The sequence below is a fragment of the Pelmatolapia mariae genome, linkage group LG9 (assembly GCF_036321145.2).
Source record: "Pelmatolapia mariae isolate MD_Pm_ZW linkage group LG9, Pm_UMD_F_2, whole genome shotgun sequence".
Lineage (NCBI taxonomy): Eukaryota > Metazoa > Chordata > Actinopteri > Cichliformes > Cichlidae > Pelmatolapia > Pelmatolapia mariae.
In genome coordinates, this window is record NC_086235.1 from 24,917,109 (window position 1) to 24,936,278 (window position 19,170).

The following is a 19,170-nucleotide window of genomic DNA, read 5'->3' on the forward strand; positions in this document are numbered from 1 at the left end:
GCTTGAAATAATGAGAGCAAACTCCACATCAAATTCTCTTATTTCTGTTTTTAATAAAAGATTTCTCTTTTGTGTTTTTTTCTTTTTTGTTTGTACACATTTTAAGGCATCATGCACAAAAAATAAGCTTTACTAAAGGCATTATGCTTACCCTCTACCAAAAAAAAACAAAAAAAACCCAAAAAAAAACTGTATGTTCTCACATTTGAAGATTTGCTGTTAAAAATAATTTTGTACAAATATGGCATGTAAGCTGGCATGTGAGTGAATCTCAAAGCAGGGCGTCTCCTGCTCTCACAGTTTTGTAAACATGGCTTTGAGCAAAATAGGGCTGAGGAAAAAGTCAAGAGAAAGGGAAAGCATGCTTCAACTGTGGGGTGAAATTTCCCTGAAAAGCATGCAATGCATTTGAAATCGTATTTACAATGCATTATTTCACTCTCGACTGATCTTTTTTCTCTTTTTTTTTAATGTAATCAATTAAAGTTAAGACATTTAATGTCAACATTAACAGACAGACAGAAAGACAGATGTGTCCATAATGTTCCCCCACACGGAGTCGCCGACACAGACGATGTTCAGATTGGTCAACAAACAAAAACACTACAAGATTTTTTTTTTTTATTATATCAAGCATTTGAGTTATACTTCCAGATAAATGATCTGGAAAATAAAAAGAAAAAATTGTGTTAACTTTATAAATAAATGTGAAACAGCCCAACAACTAGGGCAAAAAAACCCCCCCAAAAAACAACAACAAGGCTTTAAAAATTAAAAATAAAAAAAATCTTGCAGCGTTCATCATGGCAGACATCCGGGAGGTGCCGGTAGCTTTGGCACAGTTGTGTCCAGTTGTGCTCTTCTGTGGTGAGCCGTGTGTATTATACTATATTGAAGACCATGGAAAGATACTGTTCATATGAAACCTGGATCCAGCCGTCCTGATCCGTATCGTACCGCCTGAAAACATCAGTCAACCTCTGCAGAAAGCACAGAAAAAGGATTTACTGCAGATTAGCCAGAAGCATTATCTCATTATTATTAATACCATTTACTTCTTTAGGCTTTTGGTCACACTTAGCAGCCTCTTCTATAGCTGCATGAAATTACTGAGAGGGAAGAAACTGACTAATAAAAATACATGATTGAAAGTCCACTTCAAGTCTTTTACATGCACACTACAGTCAGTGCGACTCTGTTACCTGCAGTACAATACAGCACTGGATGAAGTCATCGAAGGCCACCTGTCCCTTCCTCTGGCGGTCGAACTTCTCTATCAGTGTGCCGTAGAACTGGTCCGATAGACGATAGCCTGCACACAACAGCAGCACAGCCGTCATTTCACAACTGTTCTACACATTCACCCACTCAGTTTGTTTTCTGATAAAGGATGATTTATAATGCATTTGATTTCTGGTCTACACTCTGCTATGGCAGATGCTGGACGTTCACCTCTGGGTCTTCGTTGAGGTGGGAATCACCACGCACCCCGGAACATCATACGATTGGGATTGGTTTTCTTTACTTTTGCAAAATGCTGTCACAAAAACATTTACTGCGATTTATTACCTTTTTTAATTGCAAGCTATGTCCTTAAAGTACAGCTATCTCATTTCAGTTATTTTTGTGCTACAAAATGAGACAGTTTAGCACAGCAACACTGTCACTGAATAATAAAATATTGATATTTGATGTCCCTGTATCGATACAATATTGCCACACAAACTATCAGGATGCTATGCTGTGTCAATTTATTTCCCCACCCCTTAATTTGTATCCTGGACCTTGAGACTGTGAGAAGCTCCTGGAGCCACTGAGGGCATGATAGCCTCTACATACATGAGGCTCCAGGCCAGGTAATGACTTTTAAGTGAACCATGACATATGCAAATTGACTGTGGCAGAGCTCCAGGCTGGGTGGAATGAACGCAGACTGGCTTGGGCAGAAGAACAAGTTGTGGCAGTACTCGAGACATGTTATGATACGGTCAGATTAAGGCATTCACGGGACAGCCGCCATCAGTGTGATACTGTACATCTGCTTTACTGAGGCGCTACTGCCGCTGTCAGTGAAAACAATCCAGTGAATATGAGCCTCTGTGTCTTCTGAACTTCAGGAGTCTCGCTGAAGCACATTTAGAAAATACAAAAACACAAAGAAACACCAAAAACATGCAAAGTCAAACAGCTTTTTAGAAGAAGTCTTTCTTTTTCATTGACCACAAATGTCGCTCACAGGCAGATTTCACTCTCATTTCATTCACAGGTTCTTTTTTTAAATTTATTAATTTGGTCAGTTTACTGCTGATTAGTAAATCATTTAAATTGTATATAGAATTTAATACTGACATAACACATCGGCTCAATTTAGTGAAAGAAAATAGTTTCATAAAAGTTGGGGCAAAATGAGACTGGAAAAAGTTCCGGAATGCTTAAAAGGCACCAATGAGCAACTCATCAGCTTAATGAGCAACATGACAGGGCTGAGTCTTACCAGTGTAAAGAGAGCATAGGCATATAGTCTAATAGCCGTATTTCTTACTGTATAAGTACAAAGAATTTGGGGTCTAATACTATCTGCTGTGCATAAAATCCTTTAATATATGCACACAGCAGACAAGGCTGAAAACCAGCAGTGAATGGCAATGATCTTCAGGCCCTCGAGCAGCAATGCATTAAAAACAGTGCAACTCCCACTTAAACTCCACCACTGAATCCAGCGAAAGTCCACAAGATGCTGCCACTCCCTTGTGTGCTCTAAACTCATTTAAAATGGACTCAGAAGATAAAACTGTCTTGCTGTAGTTTGACTAACGATTATGTTTTGTGTTCTCTCTTCGTCAGATCATAGAGAACTGGAACTACTCGGGATGTTTTCTGCACAGTTGGAGGCAGTGAAAACACCATTAATGCTGGTTTTGGAGTCAGATGCTGTCGCCCAGATGACGTCTTATCAAGAAAGGCCAAACAACATTTTGTACTTACTCCAACACTATGTCAAGGTGATAAACTGGCCTGCCTGCTAACAAACAGCCAAATCTCAAATGTTCAACACTTTATTTGTTGTCTGTAGCACTTCCTGTTCAATTTAGTTTGCAAAGCACCCCAACTTTTTCTGGGTTTTTACAGGCCAATTTAAAGTCGCAAATTAACATTTGTCAAAATATACGAATTGAAAGCATTTGTGTATTTGGTGGTCAGTAAAAAAGTAGGATTAAAATATACTCATTTGGTGTCTAGCTGCTGTATCTAAAGCACACACACTGAAAAGACAAAAAAAACTGACCGTGTGACACAGAAACGGCCTAGAGACAGAGCCATCGAGCCCTCCACCAGCACCCTAGATTTTAATACACAAGCATACTTTGTTGCTCACCGAATCCAGTCAGTGCCTGCTTAAGCTCTTGTTTATCGATGAAGCCGGAGTTGTCCCTGTCGTAGTTCCTGAAGATGTTCTGCCAGTCCGTGATGTACTTCCACACACCGGCAAACTCGTTGAAGTTCACCCCGCCTTTATTTTCTCTGTCGAACATGGCTGAAGTAGAATATAACGTATATTAAATGCACTGGTACTGTCAACATATATGCATATACACGCACACTGGTAGACATTCTGGACATTAAATGTGGTTGGGACAGTTTAAAGGACACGAGAGTGAGTACGGCACTGCATACATCTTTGCGGGGCTGTCAGGGAACAGCAGAATTAACAGTGTGGGACAGGAAGACTCACACTTGACTAACTCCTGCCTCATAAGACAGCGAAAGAAAACAGCTTGATCCCCCCACCAGTACTCCACTCCTCACCCCCATGCACTTCAATCCAATTACCTCCCAACAAAGGGAGTGTTATCACAGGATATGCTTCTTGCTGTGGGAGTACTAAACAATGGATTTACTGCGCATGGTGCAGTGGAAAGGAGAGGCGATGGAATTATAGGGATTTACTTTGGAAGTCACACAACAAACGGAGAGTGCAAAGTACATGCGAGACCCAGGGACAGACATTTTTTAGCATACTTTTGGTCTTGGAGTTTAAAAATAAATAAGCCACAGCTATTTGTGTACAGAAAGTACAAAAGAATCATTTAGTACAGTGTGATTCAGAGTCAGTGTGTTTAAAAGCTCAACTACACTGCAAAATTTCCAGTTTTTAACCTCAGCTGTATATTATAAAAGAGTCAACAGATCAATATTTGAAGTCTGAGGAAACTCTCAGCTGCCCTTTGGGATCAGCTTTTCAGTTTCCTTGCAGTTATTCCCCTCTTTCCAGTTTTATTGATGGCTGCAGGTTTCCACTAGAGCAGGAGAACAGCAGAGGCTTGTTTGTGTCTTCAGATTGCTCGCTGTTTAATGAACTAATCTGGTTGTCATGGCATGGAGGCAGATAAACAACCTGAATATTTTCAGAACAAGAGGCAGTGTGTGGAAGTTGGTTGTCTCACCGTCACTGGTCACTTACATATAATGGAGCGGACGGTCACTGGGTTGAAAGGAGTCCACGTGCCTGTGAAACAGAGGACTGCTGGTTAAAAATACACCAAGACCTGCAGCAACATCCAGCTGCTAAATGCCCCAAAGAAACTGATATAATGATAACAGAGCTGAGGTAGCATTAATGATATAATAAAAGCTTTAGGAGTGCAGTAGAGTTTTGTAAGAGCCACAGCAGCCGTGGGATTTTTTGTTTTTTAACACCAATTGTGTGGAACTGCAGTTAAAATTGGCATCATCGCAATAAACAGAAAATAAACACTCTTCTTGCTATTGGAGCTTAATTAAACATTTTCACAAGATTAGCATTTTAGCGGGGCCTGTATTTATTTCCTAAGATCACGACATACCCAAGAAAGAATCTGATTTTACTGCTTTTTAATGAGTTCATTATCTCGAGACGATAACCGAAATGCAATGCCCGGCTTAATTTGACCAAACATAACAGTACTGTAGACATACTTGACTGTACTATCTACAAAATGTACTTCCTGTCACTGTTATTATGATTATATGTGCAGTGTGCATGAAATACGTTGGTAGTGTCCATGTAAGGCAGATGACTTTCAATGCGAACAAGCCCACACTGCGGCGCTTTACGTTTCATAAATCAGAAAATTACCATAGTAACCCATCAAGCAGATGATAATGAAAAATGATGATCATTAGTGTAGTCTCATGTGCGTTATTATGAGAGATGTGAATGAGTGAAGAGGGAATGATTTTGCAGACACACTTTTTTCCACAGCAGCTGTTGAGTTGCCGTGGCAGGGACCTGAAACCTGCAGAAAGCAGCAATCCCTGATATCACACATCACAAATGTTACTAATCCACTGTGATTGTCCTTTAATGGCACGTCAAACCGTCTGCCATTAACATGATTTATTGTGCCTGCTGACTCACTATCACACCGTCATCCTCAAAGGACACTTGATTAGAACAGAGCCATTAATACTGTGATTAATTCCACTCCAGCAATGACAAATCAAAAGTTTATGCTGTGAAGACAGCCTATGTCTATGAGGCCACCTCTGATTTCTTTATGTTTTGCTCCCAAGGAGTCACGCTTGCTTGGAATTTTTTTAAGTGGTCTCCAGTAACAGTTCTCCAGGCTTTTGAAAGTTTTTTTATTTAACACTGACATGTAAATCATTAAAAAATTGGATCTAAATCAAGGGATGAACCAGTGTTGTGTCTACACAGAACAAACAACTGACTGACGAATGTGAAATTTTGGTTTAAATTATAATGATTATCTGGAGGAATGCAGGACAGAGGTACAGCAGTGAGTCTCTACAGCCATCTGGAAAACATGGTGGAGACTTTGTCATGATTTGGGCTTTATTTAAGTCAGCAGGGTTTTTTTTAATATTGTCAGAATTGTTGGAATTATTAATGCAGAAAAGAACCATTACATTTTGATCTATGGTAAATGGACTGATTCTTATATAGCGCTTTTCTACTCTCCCGGGGTACAATGTGCCACATTCACCCAATCACACCCATTCTCACAAGCACTGCCTCTAAACTGAGAGCAACTTGGGGTTACTGACATGCAGACTGGAGAGCCAGGGATCAAACCACCAACCTTCTGATCAGTAGGTGACCTGCACTACCTCCTGAGCCACAGCCACCCTATCACTCAACACCATCTAGAAAGCATGACAATGATCCCAAACATACTGCCAATTATTTTGGTAATCGAGTAACTGTATAAATCTTTCATTGTATTTACGTGCCATAATAAATTTAATTTTTTTAAAGTAAACATTTTACTAAATGCAAAAATATATAAATACTCTCAAGTACTCTCGGGCAGAGTTTTATCTCCTGGATGAGGTAGATATTTTGTGTATTCATGTTTATGAGTTTTTGTGCATGTGTGCGTGTCTGTGTGTTTAAGTATGAAGAAGTCAAGCAAACAGTGAGTTATGTCTGTAATGCTTTAAAGGAGAATTTGGTGGCTGCAATGAAGACGAACGAGCACATCAGAATTCTGAAATTTGCCGTGAGCTTTGATGTATTGATGCAAACGAGCTCTAAGAAGCCTGGAGAACTATTCCTGAAGAAGTGACAGGAAAGCTTGGCTAAGAGAGTTCAAGCTGTGCAGAAGATTAAAGGTGGCCATATCAAATATTGACCTTAAGATTTGTTAGAATACTCTCTCTCTACATATCTCTTAGTGCACCCATTGGCGCATTTTCCCAGCAAAACATAAAGAAATGAGGGGTGGCTCAAGACTTTTACAGTTTTTTAAAAAGCAGGGGTGAGTTTTATGACAATTTATGTCTTTTTTTTTCCAGCTACGCATCATTATTTTCCATCTAGAGGACAAACTTCAATTACAAGTGAATCTACCTGTCATATAGGTGGGCGTGAAAAAGAGCGATAGGTCTTTAATTCAGGTGAGTGTTTATACTTTTATAGCCTGCTTGACACTCTCAAGACAGTGAGATTTATCAGGCCATCTAAATAGCTGCTGACTCACCACCTCACTTTATTACAGGCAGGCCGGCAGTTCAGGACCAGGAATAAAGAGAAGCGTGTCTGAGAAGATGCAGAAAAGCAAGAGGAGGCAAGGAAACGCACAAAAGGAGCAGAGATAACTAACAAAAGAGAAGTGACCCGAGGAGATGAGGTGAACAAAACATTTGCAGTTTGGTTCTCATTGCAGTACCTTGAGCTCTCTTGCCTACATTTGCTGACCTAAGGTTGTTTCCTGAAACTCTTTTTGCAGATCCTAAAACAGCCTCTGCAGAATTTCAACAGCTTGCCAAAACTCTGGAGCGTTTTTCACGCCATGCTGCTTGTTTTTGATTTTCCTCCACAGCTATGCCAGCACAGCAGTAAGCAGGTTTGCAGCGTGAGCCTCAAGAGCTTAGATAAGAGGATCTCATTTAAATAAAAAGGTTTCAATTTAAACATAACACAGAAATTGCTTTATTGTTGATTTATTCACACCTCGATTTTACTTGGGAAAGTCCATTAAAGTTTCTAAATAAATAATATGAAACTGAAACAATTTCAGGACCTCAAAACTTTAAGATTTTGGTACACTAAGTACTGTGTGTGCTTCAGAGGACACTAGTCATTTCCTCCCTCTTGCTCGGTTTGTTTTATTGATGGGTGAGGCCGTCTAGGACTGTGGATAGAGCTGTTTTGGGACCAGGCCTTAGGCTCTTACTGACGCTGGGATTTGGGCCAGAATCTATATTCCACTTTCATCCAAAACGAACTAAATGATGAACTAAAGCAACAATCATAAAGTATTATTAGCATATAGATGTGAGGGCAATTTGTAGAAGTGGGTCAGCGTTACAGCATGTCTCTTTGCTGCCATTTCTCACAAATACTTTTTTCATCAAACCACATCTATCATCGACTAAAATGAATGAGGTGGTGTCATTTATGACCATGTTAAAGGAATACTTCTTTAATCGGGCTACATTTCTGTTGGTCATCTCTACATATATATATATACACACACTTCCTTAATGTGCAACAGATGCTTTAAAAAAAACAAAAAAAACAAAACAAAACACACACACACACATTTCATTACAAAATGATTGTCTGTTACTTCTTCGTTTCAATAATAGTAGTGAATTATGTGTTACAGCACATTTAAACACAACAATTTAGATAAACTGGGGACTCCCTAATACTTTGATCACCAACAATTCACAGTCAAAAACATAATTCATGTTTTTATGTTTGTATTACTAGTACTGAAACTATTTTTAATAGGTAATTTTAAAGAAATCTGCAGAAACACTCAAATCATTCACTTGATTTATGCACAACTCTCTTAAGGCCCTGCAACAGCATTTCAATCAGGTTGAGGTCTGGACTTTGACCGGGTCACTGCTTGCTGATTTTCTTTTTCAGTCATTCTGTTTTAGATTCACTGTGAGATTTAGCTGTTGGACAGATGGCCAACAGCTAAAGCATTTGACTCTAGATTACTTTGGTATACAGAGGAGTTCATGTTCAACTCTGTAAGGTGTCCAGGTCCTGTGGCTATAAAACATGGCCAAATCATCACGCCTCCCAGGAAGACTGTGGCATTGTGTTAACACACACATACATGCTCCAAACTAGCAAACAGCAACAACTTCTGCTTTTATAGAGCATCTGGCTGTTACCTGTATAGATAATATCAGTCTGCCGATAAACCGGTCAAGATCCAATATGCATATACAACTAGGATCATGAAAAATGCCACTTGAAGGTTAATCCAGAGTAAAATGTCAACAATTATTTTATTAAATGTAATAAGTTGACTGTAACAAATACCGACGGATACTGGAATTTTCGGGAGCAAAACAAATCAGATATTTTTATAGGCTGTTATTATAAGTTATAACTATAATTAAAAGAGTTTGTCACTAGTCCAAAAACAGTGTTTCTAATTTTCCTTTAAATGCATCTTTGATATTTCTATACTACAGTGTTACGTAGCTGTTGGCATGAGCAAAAGTTAGATGTTCAAACATGGATTCAGCTAAAATGCTGTGAATGCTACTCAAACATTAGAGCCAGCAGTAAAATGCCCAAAGGCAGAGCAGAGAACAAGCTGTGACCTTTCCAGACGCACGGGCTCTTCTACACACATGCATGCACACGCACACACACCTCACACCAGTAGCTAGCTGTGAGATCACCAATGTATGCCAGACACACTGCGGCTGCCCAGTGTGAGGCGGTCAGTATGGCTGAGATGTTTGTGAGCGTCTGATGACAGACTGGGACAATACTCCCTCTGTCCCGTCCATACACTGGACCTCTCTCACTGGTGAACTGCCAGTGGCGAGGTGGACAGAAGTGAGAGAATATAGGAGGTGAGGAGGGAGGCTGGCGAGTGGAAAAACGGAGAGCGTTGACCGCAGTGTATACGCATACGTGTAACGGTCGTGATGGAGTTCAGTGAGTTGATTGTCCCCTACACGCCTGACATAAGCAAACATGGATTTGAACTTTTCCAAACACACTTTAAATGTTAAGCTCACAAAGTAGCTACACAGACTTGAAACCTCCCGAAACACACATCCTGTGTGACTCAGGTAAAGGTTTGACCTTGAGAGCAGCAAGGGGACAGAGCTGCTTGATTATCATTGAATTAATATAAATCTCAGTGATTGCAATTTAGCTTTTCTCTGGGAGTCGCTCAAACCTTGCAATTTGAAATCATGCAAAGAGTACAGTTATGTAGTATGCTGGGAGCTTATCAACAGGAGAATCCAAGCAAGTCATTGTTCAGAGTAATGAGAATTATAATTAATGCGACTGGTACAGCCAGCTCTGTGTGTTTTGTGGTCAGATATAAGGGAAACACACAAGAAGGAATCCAGTCAAAATGGCACCGGTGCCTCACGCCATTAGAAAATGACTGGATCTAACATATTCAGTGCATGACGCAGCTCCTTCACCAGAAGGTGGAAATGCTGAAAAGCTTAACACTGTCTGGGTAATATCCATGCCATCTGACTCAGTTCAGGTTTTACAAAAGTGTACATATGTACAAGTGTAACGGAAAGGGCTGCTGATTGAGTTCCTCAAGCCCGCTCTGCATGTCAGCAGTTTTAGTGGAGCTCTTACACAAATAACTCAAGCAGGAGAGTGGGGGAGCATGGAGGCAAGTTGGTAGGGTATCTGCTTACTGCTGAGCAAAGAGACGAGGCCAGAAAAAAAATCCATATTTATAGCAAATGGCCCGGCTAAAAGGCATACGGACAAAACAGACAGGCACGTGCACTTCCAACGGCACAGAGCCATCACTGTTTCATCACGGTAACACCCAGGACTGAGAGAGAGAGGAGGGAAGATAGACAGACACACAGAGAGGGAAAGTGAAACTAAGTAAGGGTGAGAGACAAAGTCAGAGTAAGAGAGGACAAAGAGACAGAGGGCATGGCAGGAAAAGAGCCGGTGCCATATCCTCGAGAGAAATGTGAGGAGAGGAGAGGAGAGGGGATGTTGTATAATCCTATGTTTAAAATGTTTAAAATGCCTTTTTCTGGCCAACTGATTTCTTTTTTCTACCTGGAGAAAGAAAATATATGTAAAAAAAAAAAAAGCATGAGATTAAAAGATTTCTGCACAAAGTAAAAGGAAAAAAGAAACATATGAAGTGAAGCCCGGATCATTTTCTATGTGCAGAAGACAGGTAGGCAGAGCGCTGATGGATGATAAGAAAACCAGAGTATGTGATGCAGAAACAGCAGCTGAGGATGAAAGAGTTTAACTGGCCCAGCCTCCCTCCTGAACCTTGATGCTCTCTGCTCTCCTCAGAGACGAGGGTAAAGAAGAATAGGTAGACAAAGCATAGTCGATGGCAGGAAACTGATTCAAAAAAACAAAAAGCAGAATGCAGAGACAGTAGAGCTGCAACAGACAGTCGAACGGCGGGTTGTCTTTAGGAGGCTGCAGGACAGGATGCAGTGCGCCGTGTTCGGCTTCACTGGCTCTGTTTCATTTCCCAATGAATCTAATGAACTAGGAGAGACTGGACCGGGAAACCTGCCGTTCGCCGCACGCATACGCAGCGAGGAGCACACAAACACAACAGCGAGTCCAAAAAAACAAGAAGAGACTCACTGACCCTTGGCAAAAAACCCAAAAATCTGATGAAATGAGCAACGCACACACGCTTGCCTCACACAAACACACACTACACACTAATCAGTATGCTGTGCCAGAGTCACTGCGCAGCCTGATAACAGCTTCTTTCAGTGCTGCTGCTGGCTCTCACACTTCTTTTTTGCCTCTTTCTCTCTTTTGAAGTGCCCAGAAAAATGGGTTTCTGGGCAGCGTAATCTGCTGAAAAGTCTTTGAAAAGCTGCTGGAGCAAATCAAACAAAAGCTTGATGGGGGAACACATTATATTATAATGAATATACAAACATCAACCCTGTGCCACAGTTTCTGGTCTAACGGTGTCACATTAATCGTTAACCCATTTTAACTTTGCCGTCTCACTTCAAGCAAGGCCAAGAAGCGACGCAGCGATGAGTGTGGCAGGAAAATAGATGCCTGCTCTGTTGTGGCAGCTCTCCTCATCAATACGAGCATAAAAAAATAAATACATAAACAAATAAAAAGTGACTTCATTTTCCAGGATGTGAGCAGAGAAGATGACCCGTATAATTTATTCAGTGCTTCCCCCAAAACCGCTGGGGAGGAATAACAAGCACTCTGTTTCTTTTCTTTTAATTTGTTAAGGAAATGAAGCCTCGTCCCCATCTGAATGCAGCTCCTCCTGCAGAGCTACAAGACTAAGAGGGACTGTGCCTCCATTACTAGCAGCTGTAAGCCTCATGAAACATCCCTGGGTTTTCAATCAGATTAATACATTCTGCAGGAGAGAAAGCACACCGCTTATATAATCACCCAGCCTCACAAACAACTTTACAAAACTCTTCAGACAAAAGCAAGAGTTTAAAAGTTTAAGCAGTTTATGAGCTGTAGCTAACTAGTTAATTAAGCCACCATTAGCCTATGTGGCACAGGCATGATTGGGATTGTTATCCATGGCTGACATTTAATTGCTTCCAGCTGACTCGCCTTTAAAACCCTGTTAAAGGGTTTTACTTAACAGTCACCTACAATACATTGCAAATTCACATTATCGCGCTAAAAGACTATAAGTGCTGAGTAAATGTCAACATCGTCAGCTGCTGATGAACCACACAGGATTCAACCAAGTTTACCAGTGGATAGAAACTATGATTTAATTCTGTCATATCACTGTTTAATTGCACTGCATACATGCTTAAATAGTTAATCAGAGGCAGGTTTATGCATTATTGTCCCCCCTTTTAAAACTCTGTGCTTCACTTTTAATTATACAAGAGCAAGAGAGAAGAGAAAGCACAATAAAATGGCTTTCAGGGTGACTTAGGTAAATAGAAATGCTTTATTAGGCTATGTCAGCATTAGCATGTTTTAATCTCTGTCCACACAAGCATTTTAGCACAGCATCAGAGATCATCTCCATGTATAAAAGCATGTGTTAGCTCATATAAATGGCAGGTGTTCATTGCCTTTAGAAAGACCTTTAGAAACTATTTGTGGTTTGGTGCTTTTTGGAACATTTTATTGGAATTATTTGACCTATCATGTGACCTCCTGTGCCAGTTTTGCTTTCTATAGTTTATAGATTTGTTAACTTCACACGTTTTTGTATAAATATGGTCATTATTACTGGCGTCAACAAAACAAAAGCCAGTTTCCATCTTTTATAAGCAGTCTGTGCTTATTCCTATTACGATGATGTGAGAGCATTCATCTTCTTTGAACTTTTGAAGAGTGTGACAAAATCCACACCCACAGTTTCAGTTAGCATCCTGTACAGTGTGGCGCTGGCTGTCATTGCTGGGACACAGAAGAATATCAAAGTATTTTCTCTCAAGCTACGCCGTTAAACTCTTCACCTACTCCTCTGTTCTGGGACAAAAATAAAACTCCATTCATTTTTATCCGGTTCACCTGCTATCGATGGGATAAAAATAAAATCCTCATCCATTTTTCTGCTTTAACATGCCGTTGCTTAAATCAAAGAGTGAGCCAGTGACCAGTGGTGTGTAACGAGGAGATGGGAGACAAAGACAGAGACACACAGGGGAGCAAAGAAGAACAGAGGGAATTAAGAAGAAAGGGAAAAATGATATATTGACATAGAAGAGGAGGTGAGATATATAGATATTTATAGAACGGGAAAGAAAGACAATAACGGTAGTGGCAGAAATTCCAAGACACTGATCCATACCATTCGATAAGGCTTGCTGAAGCTCCGTGTCTGATATCACTCCACTCCGGTCCTTGTCAACCCTGGGGAGGAAAACACAGATGAGATACCGCCTGCTTTAACCACTTCACACCAGGACACAATCCCAACACACAAAAGCAGCATGCACCAGCGCTCGCCAACTGAAACCTCATCCTGCAGATCATGTGTTAGTGTTTCAACAGTGCACAGAGAATGAATGGAAGTCTGTGATCTGGGTGCACAAGACCGTTTGTACACTCAGAGAAACCAGCCAGACAAGGTCTAAAGATTTGTGTGTGTTTGTGTGTGTTGGTCCTGAGAATGCAAACTAAAACAGGTTGTTGCTTCATAACTTTTAGTGCCCACAGCATAGTGTCTGCTTGGAAGATTCTTTTAAGTGATAGTGAAACCAAAACTAAACATTTCTCATATTAAACATATGTGCACAGCAATGCTATTTTGACTACCTGGCAATACATAAAAGACTGTATCAGGCTGCCTCCTGCCAACAAGACTGACAGTTTAATTAAATTATATCACAGAGAGAGAAAAGTCTTCACAAAACAAAGCAGAATTACTCAAGAAAATTAAATTAGTCTCTTTTTGTCCCAGATCCTGAAGTTACAGCTCATACAGTCAATAAATCAACGGACTGGAAACTAGCAAGCAAAAAGCACTGCTCTTTGTTTGAGCCAGTTATTTATTTGGTTTTCTCAGTTCACTTTGGATACTGGGGAACTTAGTTTTCATTACTTGAATATGTTTTACAGGTGAAGTGATCAATAAAAAAAGACAATAAAACAAAGGGCTTTAACTTAGGATTGCTGTAATTATTATGGATCATTTTTACTTTAAAACGTTAGTAAATGGGTTAAGAGCTTCATAGACCAGGGTCATTGAATTTACTGTCACAGTTTACCAACTATTCAGGTGTTTTAGCCCTAATGGAGCCCTCATCCCACCAAAGCTAGTAAAGCATTCAAAGGTAGTGCTGCTTCTTTAAGTACATTTCTATTCTGTGTAAGTATTTAAAGAAAGAACTGAAGGAAAGTGCTACTGATGTGGTGACTCACTGGCAGACTTTAAACAACGAAAGGGAATGGGATGCGATGTAATTATTAATGTACACTTACAGTACCTTTAAGGAGAGCAATTTTTGTCATTTTCATGTCTTTATGCTTGGGTTCTCCCAAAGTAGCTTTCCTGATACACAGATCCTAATTTATCTCATAATTATGCTCCCTTCCTCTGGCTCTTTTAGAAGACTTTGTTCTGATTGGATGCCCCTCATAAACAGAAGGTTTAAACACCAGGTGGGTGGGGCTTCTGTGCTCAAGAAGCCCTCATATGCGCACACTTCAGCCTTCAATTGCCCTTCACTCCTTGGGAATTAGGTGATGCAGCTTCACTTTCCTCCCACTACTTTGGAGCTGAAACACTGATAAAAGTTCAGATTTTCAATTCCCAGAAGTTGCAAACATCAGCCAATCAAAGCAGATTTCAAATTCATCAGCGCTACCTCTAACCAATCACATCACATCTTGAAAATATCCCAAGAGAGTGAGATAATAAGTAGACTTTGGGATCAAAATGGAGAAGTTGATCAATGCAGTGATCCATTACCATTTGAATGATTAGTTCTTGTTGCTATAACAACTCCTGCAGTCTACATGTTAAACAGCTGGTGATAGACCGCTGAAGCTTTTTTGATCTCAGCTTCTGCTGATGCTCTCAGCCAATCACCATTCAATGTATGCAATAACCATAGTTCTTCACTCTACAAAGCTAGAGACCCAAACAAACAGGCATCAAGTCATAAGTCTCACCATGTTAGGATCAATTAGGAACTCGGCTCTTAGTGACATCATACAGAGCTGAGAGCAAATCTTTAGCTGAACATTTAGATAGTATAGATAACTATAAAGGACAAAAACACATCATAGTCTGCTTGAATGTTGCCACAAGTCTCTCTTTGAGATGCAGAGACTTTATAAGGTTGGACTCTGGCACAAATATCAGCCATACACTTTTGAAATCTAGCTTAGTCAAAAATCCAGTGACTCAGTTGTTCCTTAGCAACCTGCCAGGCCCAACCTGTTGACGCAGAGCTCACTCAACAAACACAGTTTGAATACCAGCAGAGAAGAAGAGGGGAGGACCCCCCCAAACAAACAAAACAAAACAACAAAAACAAAAAGTGTGCTGGGTTTCTGCTCCCGGCTGTGACTCGTTTTTGTGCGGCCGCAACTCTATGACTGCAGCCATCGAGGCACGGTGATCAGCTATATGTCGGTGTGCATTTCCCCTGTTAAATGAAGAAAAACAAACACGCGGTCTCGCCTGGTCTTCCTGCTGGGGAAGGAACCGCTCTCAGCATGCTGCCATAAATGAGAGCCTTGTCACTGTGAAGGTGTTGATAGGTTGGGTTGGTGGAGGCAGAGGGGGTACCCAGCCTTTACCAAACACTGAGATATTATCTCAAAGAAGTACGTGTGTGTACAGTATAAGCTCTCTTTTTCCCCGCTCCGCCTGTCTTCTTCCTACAAGCTCACACGCCCAGCCTCAGGCGAAGTTACCTCAACAGTAAAAAAGAAAAAAAAATGAAAGCATCATTAAAACTGCTTCTTGCCTGCAGAGGCAGGCAGTTAACCAGCTGGTGTTTCCATATTCACACTGTCAAATACAGAACTTCTATGTAAAAGCTGCAGCAGGACAATATTAAAAGAAGAAGGGGGGAAAAAAGGACAAAACACCATGATTGAGTCAGTTATTCTGCTCAGATTTTCCCATGTTTCACTGTTTCCTATTAGGCAATCAGGCTGGAATATAGCTTGCGGAACAAAAGTCCGTCCTACTTTCCACATAACTGGTCCAAAAGTAAGGCACTGGTGCTGTAGCTCCCAAGCTTGAAAATTCCATTGCTACTCTTCCTACTTTAAACCTTTTTAATCTCAGGATAAAGCAAGTTGCAGAAAGAATTACAGTTAGCTCTGCGTGTGTAACAACTTTTGTAAGGTACATTTGTTTCTTCCAAGTAGTTATTTGATTAAATCAACGTGTAATTTGATTAAAAGCTGAGTCTTGAAATGCGGTATTCAAACATTTTTGTCATACCATAGCCATCCATGAGCATGCACACAAAAGGAAAAGAGTGACTCATTCAGCATCTAGCCAGGCAGATGAATATATTCCATAAACAGACGTCAAATAGCCTACTTTTCTTGTCTTGTCGTGGCGCATCCACTCAGATGTAGTCATATCATAGCAAACATGCATATAACAGCAGTCCAACAATGGGATGGTGAGTCATGGGTTAGTAGGTGTGTGTGTGTAAAAGGGATTGAAAAGCCTTCTGCGTCAACTATGCTCCATTGACTCCGACCACATGACCGAGGGAATTCCAGCAAAGCTCTGCCAGATATTCACCGAGGGGCAGCAGATGAGGCAGCGCAATGGCTCATGTGACAGATGACTGTATGTTTTTATGATAGTCACAATAACGCCTAACATGACAATGATGCATGCAGCCACGAGAAGGTGCTGCTCCTCAGAAAGAGGCAAAATGTGTACATGTGATACCTTAAAGCTTTTCCACCATACATAAATAATTAGTTAAAGGGTGTTTCGAGCCTTGAAATGCCAGCAGCATCCTAATGTGAGAAAAAAAATCCTCTGCAGTATTACATAACTCTATAGCTTACTATTGCCAGGGGCCAAGGCATATGAACATTTCCCTCTCTGCCTACTACTCTATGACCTTCTTGGCTGCTGACACACTTTTGACTCAGGCTGTGCTGAAACTGATGACTATCAGTGGCTGACACTTTAACGTCCAAATATGGGACGGGGAGGAAACGTCCAAAAATCCAACATAAGACAATATTTTTGTGGAAATAAGCTCTCCAATGTGCTTTAAATAGATCCAGTTTGTCATATCCAGCTTTTTTAGAATATTATATCATTTCTTTCTGACTTCCGCAGACTCAAGTGTTGGTGGAAGATGGTTTTCACTGGAGACATAAATAAAACATTTTGAATGGAGCTGTGATTCCGTTGCTAGGATAAACCGGGGAGGGGGAAACCCTTCAAGGACTCCCGGAGGTCCTTGAACCCACGTTTGAAAACTCTCACTGAGCAAGCTGACTGACTTTGACTTCATTTCGGCACAATGTAACATCATTAATACAACTATGCGGCACTGCAGACGCGTAGTAATGTAAGGTAGTACCAGCTGAGTGACATAAAGCAGCTACAGGCTGTGTACTGCGCACTGTGTAGTACTACTTCCACAACTGAGACTCAACTGTACCACTGAAAATCAGTCATTTCACTCCGGGAAGTCTGTCCCAAAAAAAGAGTTATGCATAGATGAGAGCAACGACAAACAAAAACAGCGAGCTCTGAATGAAATATTTAGTGTCACCCCCACCCAGTCTCACCCTCTTCCTCCCGCGCTATTACACGACAGCAGTTTTCACCTCGAAGCAAAGTGAGAGACAGGCACACAGCAGCGAAACAACCCGGCTTTCCTGCACTTACCTCTGGAAGATATTCCACAGGAAACCCTGGTCCGGAGGAGCGTTGATGTGTGGGGGGGCTCTGTATGGACTGTGGTACGCCATTTTTACACGGAGCTCTCTGTCAGGTTTGCACAAGTATAGCTTGTGTTTCCTCCTCCTGCTGTAGTTTCTGCTCTCAGTAGCTTCAATCAGACTCCACCACCCTGACGTTCACGTTACCGCCTGCCTCCCTCGCGCACAGAGGCGTGGCCAATCATTCAACACTACCCATAAAGGGGGTGACGTCACGATTTCCTCTCATTTTCAGCTAAAATGAAAATAGAAACCTTAAATTTTTAAGTAACTGTAAGTGTTGGTAAAATCACGTCTAACAACAGTTTATCAAATTTATTTATTTATTTTTTAATTATTTTAATACTGAGTGTAAAATTCACGGGCGTTTCCAGGATTTTTTTTACATGGAGTGAAACAGGGAGGATCCAAGAACCAGTCCAGAGGAGTTCCTGGAAAATCAGCAACATTCTCTGAGAAATAAAAGCCAAACAAAAGCATTTGAAAACTGACTCACAGTTCAGTTATATTGATTTAATGTGCACAGTCTTCATATTAGGACTAAGAATAGGAATAACTTTTCAACATTTTCAACATCATATATTGCATTACTTATTACTTAATAAATTACACAAATGTTAGCAGCAAAAGCATAATTAAAGTGCCATTCTCTGAAGTAGGATAATTTTGCACTATAGCTATATTTTTAATCTTTATCAAAATAATGGCATCATAACTCAACAAAACTGAACTTTCTATACTTTCCTATGCTATGCCACCACAGTCTAGGTGCTATATTTTATATATTGTTTAGTAACTATGAAAACTTTATATAAAATTTTTAAATATTTTTTAAATACTAGCAAGTATACAGATAGGGAACATACAAATATACATGCATGTGCTACAGTGCTATTATACATTACGACACTTCATTCTGCGCTTGGTTGAACTGTTGTATAAAATGTTTGTATACCCCATATACCTGTTGGCACTCAGTGTGCCCTACACAGGGAACATACAAATATAGATGTGCTTCAGGCAATTATATTATGATTATAAAAAACCATAAATATAGTCAGTTCAAATACTTTGCATTTTAAAGTTTTAGTGTTTGCAACTAGTATGGCTGTGAAATAAATAAAACAAAAAATAAAAACAAAAAAATCCATTTGTTCACGAAGGGAGCAGACTTATATAGTATTACATTAAATGGGAACAAGTAAAACCTAAAGCCATATAGTACTTGAGTACTGCTATCAGTCTTAATCATCAGTTTTAGAGTAATTTGATGCCCTTTTTAATTGTAAAAAAGATTAAGGCTCTATGTTAGTTTT

At 40.3% G+C, this 19,170-nt stretch overlaps 1 protein-coding gene across 1 annotated transcript; it reads right to left on the reverse strand.

Annotated features, from left to right (window-relative positions):
- Window positions 1-28: 28 nt before the first annotated feature.
- pdcd6 (programmed cell death 6) lies at window positions 29-17,994 on the reverse strand. Its single transcript, XM_063483493.1, has 6 exons — window positions 17,802-17,994; window positions 13,263-13,324; window positions 4,463-4,507; window positions 3,377-3,535; window positions 1,203-1,312; window positions 29-980 (listed from the first exon to the last, which is right to left on the reverse strand). Exons 1-6 carry the CDS (start codon window positions 17,882-17,884, stop codon window positions 882-884), a joined length of 558 nt encoding a protein of 185 aa, XP_063339563.1. The 5' UTR covers window positions 17,885-17,994; the 3' UTR covers window positions 29-881.
- Between the last annotated feature and the right edge of the window lie 1,176 nt (window positions 17,995-19,170).